Source organism: Rutilus rutilus, assembly GCF_951802725.1.
Source record: "Rutilus rutilus genome assembly, chromosome: 23".
Lineage (NCBI taxonomy): Eukaryota > Metazoa > Chordata > Actinopteri > Cypriniformes > Leuciscidae > Rutilus > Rutilus rutilus.
This window is the reverse complement of record NC_140233.1, coordinates 26,322,362-26,332,038: the sequence shown is the minus strand read 5'-3', so window position 1 is coordinate 26,332,038 and position 9,677 is coordinate 26,322,362. Positions and strand designations below refer to the sequence as shown.

General features: G+C 40.9%; 1 protein-coding gene across 1 annotated transcript in view; it reads left to right on the top strand.

Annotated features, from left to right (window-relative positions):
• Positions 1 to 1,711: 1,711 nt before the first annotated feature.
• The window catches only part of LOC311283273 (uncharacterized protein), a 35,285-nt gene continuing 27,319 nt past the window's right edge, over positions 1,712 to 9,677 (top strand). The window contains exons 1-2 of the mRNA XM_084397623.1: positions 1,712 to 1,816; positions 3,402 to 3,477. Coding sequence (XP_084253749.1) covers positions 3,410 to 3,477 — 68 coding nt within the window. The 5' untranslated portion in view covers positions 1,712 to 1,816; positions 3,402 to 3,409. The remainder of the gene's footprint in view (positions 1,817 to 3,401; positions 3,478 to 9,677) is intronic.

Below are 9,677 nucleotides of genomic sequence, written 5' to 3'. Positions count from 1 at the left end.
TAAAGTCATTATTTTTGTTTGTTTTTTGCTCACAAAAAGTATTCTCATTGCTTGATAAACTTAAGGTTGAGCCACTGTAGTCACTTGGACTATTTTAAACATTGTCTTTACTAACTTTTGGGGCCGGCAAGTTTCAATTATAGAAGCATGAGTGAGACAACTCTCAGATTTAATCAAAAATATCTTGATTTGTGTTGCGAAGATGAACGAAAGTATTACGGGGTTGGAACAACATGAGGGAGAGTGATTACTGACAGAATTTTCATTTTTGGGTAAACTAACCCTTTAAACAACATAAAACCATGCAAATTAACATGAAATTTCAATATCTTTATTTGTTTGCATTGCTGAAACAATATATTGAACACCAAGGTTGTAACCTTCTAAAAAACAGACTAAACAGAGAGTTTGTTGAGTAAAATTAAATAAAAACTGAATTAGAATGAATAAATAAATGTTACTGAAATAAACAATTTAGTCAAAAGGTTCTTGGCATGTTTTCTGCCATATCCAACATCTTAGGCCATTAGGGACTACAGGTGGAAAGATATATATGATTAAATCTATGATTAAACATCTTCTGGTTCTTATAAGAGAAGGATTTGGTGTACTTATCTCAAAAATATATATATATTACATTGAAATTATGCAGTTAATACTTCAATGATTGGATCATAAATATGTTTAGACCAGTTTGCTTTGATGTAACAGTCATTACATCTGTTATGCTATGTTATATTTAATACAAGTGTTTGGTTGCCAAGATAAAGGGGGCGGGTCAACTTACCCCCTGGCTCATCTTACCCCACTCTCCCCTTTCTTATACCCAAAATATGAATGGGTAATTGTCCAGCTCCAAAGTTCAAAGTTTGAGGGGGAAAAAGACCTTAAAAGTGGCCAATGGTTGGTCCTTTTTCTTTGCATTCGACAGAAAGTCACATGAGGGTGAGTAAATGATGTCAGGATGTTTTATTCTTGCTTCATTTATTTATGTTTTAGTTGTAGTTATAGATTCAATTATTGCTATCGAAGCAGTCAACGAAACGCTATATTTTTTCATAGAAATCCAGTCGTCCATTAATCATCTGAATGTGTTCCCAAGACTAACATGCTCAGAAATCACAGCTGTCACAGACCACAGCTTTTTAAATCCCAAACCCACGACAGTTTTACATCATCAGCATTTTATAAGCGTGATTTCACCCGCTCGAGCTCAAGCTAAAGTTAGTTTTCATCTGTCATCCTCTCAGTCACATTAGCGCGGGAACTGAGGGGGGGAACTCGAGGGAATGAGTTTAAAGCTCCCTGAATAACAAGAAAAGAACCAGTCAGCTGGATCATGTTAAAACGGGAACCGACAGTTTTATATTAAGTTATCGTTTCATTGATTTCCTTAATAAGGGCGCCTGGAGGAAATGTGGCAAACGAAAGAACAGAGGCTGAGTGTGTGTGTGTATGTGTGTGTGTGTGCGCACGCGCGCTGAGCAGACAGTGATTTATGAGGTCTCAGCTGAATTTTGCTTTACAACTTTCATTTTTCCCGTCTGTGTTCTCCTATCCTCTCCTGTAGGAAATGGATCCGTCCAGCAGCCCCTTTGAATTTGATGGTTCGACCCCCAGTGTATAAGACATAGTAAGAGCTCGGTCTCTCTCTCTCTCTCTCTCTCTCTCTCTCTCTCTCTCTCTCTCTCTCTCTCTCTGAGGTTAGACTGATATAAAGAGAGCATTTCGAGGGAATCTACAGAGCAGATGAACAGGATGAGCAGAATATAAGACTCTGATGAGCCTGTGAGAAGCCAGCATCGCAGCCTTCAGTGTAAGTCTGAGTTATTGTGTCATTCTCCTCATTCTCACTCATTCTCATCAGCATTTACAGCGAGAGATGTTGTCAGATGTGTGCTGGTATTAAGAAATGTCTAATTCTGTCTGTGTGTGTGTGTGTGTGTGTGTGTGTGTGTGGAGGAGGAGAGATAGAGCTTTTATTACTACATTTAAAAACATGTCTGTCACATTTTACTAAAAAAAATAATAATAATAATAATAATAAAGTAGGCTATATTTTGCATAAAGAATATAAGAATATTTTGCATTGTAAAATTATCATGACAATTAAAATCATTTTAGCTGATAAAAAATCATAAAAAAAAAATTGTGTTTGGTTTTGGGGTGAAATAAGACCTGGACATTTATTTTATTATTATTTAATTACTACTGTGATATTTGTTAATATTTTGAGTTAACTTTGATTTTATTTTATTAAATCACTTTAATATTTAGTAATTGTGTTGTGTTTTTTTGTCATTTTTTAATTTGTTATTGGTTTTGTAATATTTTTATTGAGATTTATTTTTATTGAGATTTATTAAAGCCCAACGAACACTAGGTTAACATGAAAGAATTTTCCGTATTATTTTTTGCTTTGTGTTGTGTTTTAGCCATGTCCGTAAACTTAATGTCCCGGCAGAAAATTACCTGTACCTTTTTCCGCTTTTTATTTTTGTGTGTCCTCTTGGTACTTGAACTTATTTTATTTAATTTCTAAATGTTTCTAATAAGACTTTTTTTTTACCTATTATTTTTCGAATTAAGCTTTAAATTTTCGTCAAAATAGATTTATATTTTGTATTTATATTTTATTTCAGCTTCATTTCAATTGACGAAAACTATTTTATTTGTATTTTTAGTACCAATAACAACACTCTTAAATCGACTACTTCAGGTCAGACCAACATACGCAATGTTGTAATGCTCAGATCAGGAAGACGTCTCACAGTATTACAACTGCACAGTTTCACTTTCTACACTCTAATAACATATAAATAAACTAATATTAGACTACTGCTATAAGATATATGAGACTAATATTAGACTACTGGACAGTGACTTTCTGCAGTCATCTGATTCTGATGATTTAGCCACTGCTATTCTACTAATGTGTATTATTTCACATGTCAAGACAAGTAAAGATCAACTTTACAAAGTAAAAAGAGCACAGTACAAACACTGCAGGTGTTTTATTGTAGTCATTACTTGTTAAATGGCCTATATCACTAGGACAATGATGCGTTAGTGGTGAAAGTGCACTGAATACTGACAGAGATATTAATCTTGAGAAACACAGATGATTAACTCTAGCCAAGCAACAGATGTTGGGTAACGTCATTTGTGTTCGTACTGACAGTAAAATAATGAGACTGTGTTTCTTTAAAAATATTTGGACAATTTTCATTGTCACTAAAGAGATATTGTATGTCTATTTTCGCCATTCTAACACAAAATCTACCCTTCTCCTGTTTCTTGATCTTGAAGCACACATTCAGTGTGAGGCAGCGGCGTGTGTTGCTGTGACAGAAGGAGTGCTGTTGTATTATTCAGCTCATTGTGCTGTCTTTCCTATTTAGACCAAAGCATGACGGGTGTTTTGCGAAGCTCCAAACAGAGACCCGGTATGAAGCGCCCTCGAAACGAGCCTTACAGGTACAGACACACACATTTCTCATTTCTCACAGGCATATTTCACAACTCGCATCATGAAGACATAAACATCTGCTCTATTTTTGACATTCTGCCACTGTGATTTTCTCATCTTTGTCTTTCTCTTGTCTCTCCATCTCATTTCATTCCTCGCCAATATCCATTTCCGGGTGTTTGGACAGTTAGATTTGTGTGAGGTATTTCTAAAACCTTGTCTCACATAGTCAAACTTCTGACTATGGGCATAAAGTTTGGTTACTTTTTTAGCGGCGCTGGTTCCTGAAGAATTTTTCCCATTCATTTTTCCCATAGGCATTTTAAAAAGTCTTTGTTTAAGAGTTATAAGCCATGAATGAATCTAGCCAGCCAGCAACAAGATAATCTGAAGCACAAATGTATTTGAACATAGGACAAAAATACTTCATTTTGAAAATTGTGTTTTTTGAATTTTCAATATTCATCAAATTTTAAATAAAAATCCACATCTGAATTTAAAAAGGGTGCATTTGAATTTTAGGTGTGCATCAGGCAGCTTTATCAGTGACTGAGTGCACACGAGATGTGATGACGATGTAAGAGTTGTTGAGTTTATTTGTTTTGGTTAGTCTATCGTCGAACCCACTTTATGCGACGCTGCTGCGCTGTTCATTCAAATCATTGCAGAAATAGAGAAGATAAATGCGGAGAAGATCTTAGTTATGTCAAAACCTTAACCAAGCTGTTCACATAGAATGCATTTTCTGCGCTGCTTTTCCATTGTTTTCTATGTAAACATGCGCTAGACGGACATCTTTGACATTGCACTCGGTCTCGCACAAGAGAACTGCGTGTTTAGAAAGTCAACTTTTAAAAAACATGTCTTGAGACTTTTTGGGGTTTTTCTATTCCACTGCATCATGTTTTTAAATGCAAAAAAAGGCACTTTGTGTGATCGGCACTTCGGCTCTTTGTATTAAGCTAGGCATAAATACAGGATGCTGTTTTGTTCATAATTGTTTATGCAATTTATTAAATTATATTTGATTTCTAAACATTAGTTTAAACGTTATGCACTTTTTTGTACAGTCAGTCATGTTATTTCATTGCTTTGAATAGTGCGGTGCATTAATACGCCGTCTTGTGGCCTCAGGAGACAAGCCAAAAGCCTCTCCCCCCTAACTGTAATAATTTCTTTTAAATTCAAGTTTCATTTGAATATTAGTAATTAAAAAGTATAAAATAAAAATTAGTTTTTTAGGAAGTGCAGAACTTAGCACACTCGCCATGTCTTTAAAATAAGAAAATATTTCAGAATCATTCATTATAATGCTTTATAATTGTACCAAAACCTTGTTAATTTACTTATTAGATGCGTACTTTAGTATTAGATGCGAGATATATTCATATAAGCTTAGTTTTTGACTCTGGATAATCTTTTTTTTTTTTTAGAGAGAGAGAGAGAGATCATGGTTCCCATTCAGTCAGTCACATTCAACATCATGTCGATACTGACGTATTGGGCTCTCGCCTGGGAGCCCAATCACCTTCGAGTGGTAACTAAACGAGCCAATTGATATTGGCCAATGAGATTTGCACGCCGAGCCAGAAGTACAGCGTTTCACCACTCAGCACTTCGGCGTGGAAGAGCAAATTTCCTAAAAGAGCAAGCACGGGCGAAGAGCTTCTTTATAAAGATGTCCGTGTGTTTCTGGATGTGGTCGTTTCCTGGCTTCATCTGATGGCCGCGATCGCTGTCTCACATTTCTGGACCGAGAGCATGTCCATGTTGGCATTGCGGTCGCGACTTTCCTTCTTTGCAGTGGAGAGTCCCCTCTGCTGTTACCCAGCCTGCCACCGCTTCTCATAGCAGAGCTGTGGATCTGGTTAACACTTTGGGAGGCCCGAGGGCACCTTGTGTCTCATTCGGCGCTCCAGATGTCAATCGCTGCATCGGAGAGCGGAGCGGGCTCCCCTGGAGAGGATGATGAAGATGATCACCCCTCGGGGATGGTTGCTCATGCTGAATCGGATTCAGAGTTGGCAGTCATGCTTGCCTGGGCATCGGGCTCGAGTGGGACCCTCCACCTTACCTTGAGTGTTCACGGTTGGATGATTGGTTCCTGGGTGCGGTGCATGGTTCACAGCATCGTTCTGCCCCATAGCTTTTCTTCCCGGAAGAGCATGAGGAGGTTCAGAAGTCGTGGAAGGCACCTTTTACTGACCGTAGCCGCTCTGTAGCCTCCTCTCTCTCACTGCCCTCGATGGCGGGACCGCCCAGGGTTACATGGAGATCCCACAGGTGGAGTCCTGCGCACAGAGTCCTGCTACCCGGTGGGATCCCCCACATCTCCCATCCAAGGCCTGTAAGACGACAGCAGCCCTGGCTGCCATACATCCTTCAGGTCCATCAGGAAAAAACTCTCAAAGAGCTGCAGGAGGGTAGAGCCAGGGTTGATGCAGGAACTGCGCACCTCACCCTCCGGGTGACAAAAAGTCACGTCATCAGCCCACAGACAATGTCCACCCTGGTGGTCAAGAAGCGCAATCTCTGGTTGGACCTGACGCCCCCATCTCCCAGGCCAGCCTTTTCGGTGACACAGTCGGGGACTTCGCCCAGCAGTTCTCGGCAGTCCAGAAGCAGACTGAGGCCATAAAACACATCCACGACCTGAGTCCTCATCCCGTTCGCCCCGTCGAGCCCCTGCAGGAAGGTAAAGCAGCCCATCCAGGCCGCCTAACCCTAACCCATGCATCTAAGCTGCCCTGAGACGGGTGGCCCAGAGATGGAGAGAGCTGCTCTGAGCCAGGAAAGAGTGAATGACCCACTCCTTCCCCCGGAGGAGAACGGGCTGGAGAATCTTCAGTTTAGTTTTATTCCTGTTCCAGTACCCACTTTCTCAACAAAAGAGCAGTTTCCTCAGCCTCTTCCTCACTCCCAGCCATCCCTTCTCTCTACACGGCCCAGTCCTGAGATGTAGCTGTAGCCAGACATTCAGTCCCTGGTGTGACGGCCCCAGGGCCTCGGACAGAGTGCTTGTGTGTGTGTGTGTGTGTGTGTGTCTCTGTCTGTCTTTTTTTTACAGGGTGAACTTCCGGGTGGAGTTGAGGCCATCAGGCAGATTAGGGGCAGCTGGCCACTGTCTCTGGATGGAATAAATCCCGCCCCTTTCTGATTGTTGTTGGGCTTGGCTGTTTGCTTCCTCCTGGTCCCCAGCATGATGGCGTTGTCCTTTGCTGTGTTTTGTTTGTTCGTTTAGTTAATTTGGTATTATGTTTTGCTGGTTACGTTTGTTAAGTGTTAAAAGATATGAGTTGCTGTATTTTTATTCAGTTAATTTACTTTTGTGAATAAACACCCTTTCCTGGTTATTTCTTGAGCATGGTTTCCTCTATTTGTTGTGGCTTTTGAGCCGGGCCATAACAAATTGGGGGCTCGTCAAAAACTTGAAAATTATGCTGCTATTGGAGGTTGATTTATGTTTTTTTTTTTTCGTCGAAATTGTGAGTGAGAGCGCTGCGGTAAATTTTGTGCCTTCATTGGATGTTGGCAGGAGGGTGACGTAGTGAATTGGGTTTTTCCGGATGGTAACGTCAAGTCTGGGATTCCTTTAGTTCGTTTTGGTGGAAACCTACGTAAGGGATTTAACCAGGTGCAAGTTGATTTCTGTCTAGTCACGGGACAAGGAAGGTAAGTGTTGACTTCTTTTTTTTGGCGCAAATATATATATTGAGCTAATTCCCCTGTAGGCATAGCGCGTTTTCCTCTTTAGGATTCGTGTGCATTTGAAATGTAGTGCGGGGTGAAAGTGGTTAGAGCGGTTGCCTCGGGAGCACGTCCGTGGTTGTGGCGAAGTTGCCAGCTTGCTGGTCGCTTAACCAAACTACTGGGTTTTGGTGCATAAATACCCGCCGCAAGTAACTCCTGAAGACTAGGGTTGAGTTAGGTAGATCGGGTTAGGCAGTTTAGAGGGGATGCTCAATTTATGAGATTACTTTGTGGTCTGTGTTGCGCGTTAGTTAGGTCAATACTATACTTTTTGTATTGTTGTCGCTGTTGTGCATTGGTCAGGTGGTGTTGATCATGGCAGGAGTGGATGATTTCATTGCTATTCCTTCAGAGGAATTTTTGGATCAGTGTACTAGGGATCAGTTGTTAAAGATAGCTGATCATTATAAAATCAGCGTGGGTGACAGGAGGTTAAAGGAAAATGTTAGATCTATTATAAGGGCACATTTGTATGAAATGGGTGTTTTGACATCTGTACAAAAATTACATAGTCCTACTAGTGTCGCTTTAGATGGGTTTTCTCAGGATATGTCTCCTGGTGTAGCTTTAAATTTTGAACAGCAAAAGGAAATGTTGATATTGCGGATGAAGTTAGAAAAGGAGTTGGAGTATATGCGGCAGCAAGCAGAAGTTGATAAAGTGTTGGCAGTAGAGAAAATGAGGCAGCAAACAGAAATGGCAAAATTAGACTTAGAAAGTGAAAGACTGAGGTTAGTTAAAGAGGGTAAATTATATGACTTCTCAGGGAATGAAGAGTTGTCTCGGGGCAGTGATAATTCACGTGATATTTTGAATAGTTTGCGCTTGGTGCCTAAATTTAATGAGAAGGACGTTGATGTATTCTTCACTTTATTTGAGCGTATTGCAGACGCGAGGGGCTGGGTTGATTCAGACCGTATAGTTTTGCTACAGTGTGTGTTAACGGGGCGTGCTCAGGAGGTTTTTTCCTCGTTGTCTTCGGAAGACAGCGGTGATTATGACAAGGTTAAAACGGCTGTACTGAAAGCATACGAGTTAGTCCCTGAAGCATACCGTCAGCGTTTTAGGAGTTGGAAAAAAGGAGATAAATCATATCTTGAATTTGCACGTGATTTGGGGATTCACTTTAATCGGTGGTGCTCGGCTTCAGAAGTGAAATATTTTGATGACTTATGTAACTTGATGGTCCTTGAACAGTTTAAAAATTCAGTCCCAGAGCGAATTGCTATGTATATAAGTGAACAAAAGGTGAGGACAGCGGGGGAGGCTGCTGCCCTTGCAGATGATTATTTTTTGACCCACAAAAGTAGCATGGCTGGGGGAAATGTTGTGCCTACTGGAGGGGTGTTTTTCTCTAGAGCGTCAGGTGGAAGTTTTCCTCGGGAGCGGAGAGTTGATCAGGGAGTCCGTGACTCTGAGTGTCATTTCTGTCATAAATATAGTCACTGGAAGAGAGAATGCATGGCGTTTAGGTCGCGGAATAGGCAAGATGTGTCTGATATAAAACCGGTGGCTTTAGCGGCGCGGGTTTCCAATGTGCTTTCAGACCAGTTGAGTGTTGAATTACCAATTGTGGTGGCAAAGCCGGATTTAAACTCATACTTGCCGTTTATTTCAAAAGGACAAGTGTCTTTGGTGGGAAATAACGAGAGGGTACCAGTGACTATCTTACGGGATACGGGAGCATTTGATTCATTTGTTTTAGGGTCTGCTTTGCCGTTTTCTGAGGAAACGGATACTGGATCTTTTGTACCTGTTGTGGGCATGGGTATGTCTATTTTTCATGTTCCTGTACATAAACTTGTGCTCTATTCACAGTTATTTGAGGGAGAAGTTAAAATGGGAGTGCGTCCTGCTTTGCCCATAGACGGTGTTACCGTGATTCTGGGAAATGATATAGCAGGAGCACGTGTTTGGGGAAGTGGATCCATACATGTGACGGCCCCAGGGCCTCGGACAGAGTGCTTGTGTGTGTGTGTGTGTGTGTCTCTGTCTGTCTTTTTTTTACAGGGTGAACTTCCGGGTGGAGTTGAGGCCATCAGGCAGATTAGGGGCAGCTGGCCACTGTCTCTGGATGGAATAAATCCCGCCCCTTTCTGATTGTTGTTGGGCTTGGCTGTTTGCTTCCTCCTGGTCCCCAGCATGATGGCGTTGTCCTTTGCTGTGTTTTGTTTGTTCGTTTAGTTAATTTGGTATTATGTTTTGCTGGTTACGTTTGTTAAGTGTTAAAAGATATGAGTTGCTGTATTTCTATTCAGTTAATTTACTTTTGTGAATAAACACCCTTTCCTGGTTATTTCTTGAGCATGGTTTCCTCTATTTGTTGTGGCTTTTGAGCCGGGCCATAACACTGGTCAGACCTTGCCTTGCCTGAACGCGGGTTGCCTTGTGCACAGCTTTTGCATATGACACAGCGCTCCTACATTACAGCTTTTTTTTTTTTTTTCAGTTCTTTTGT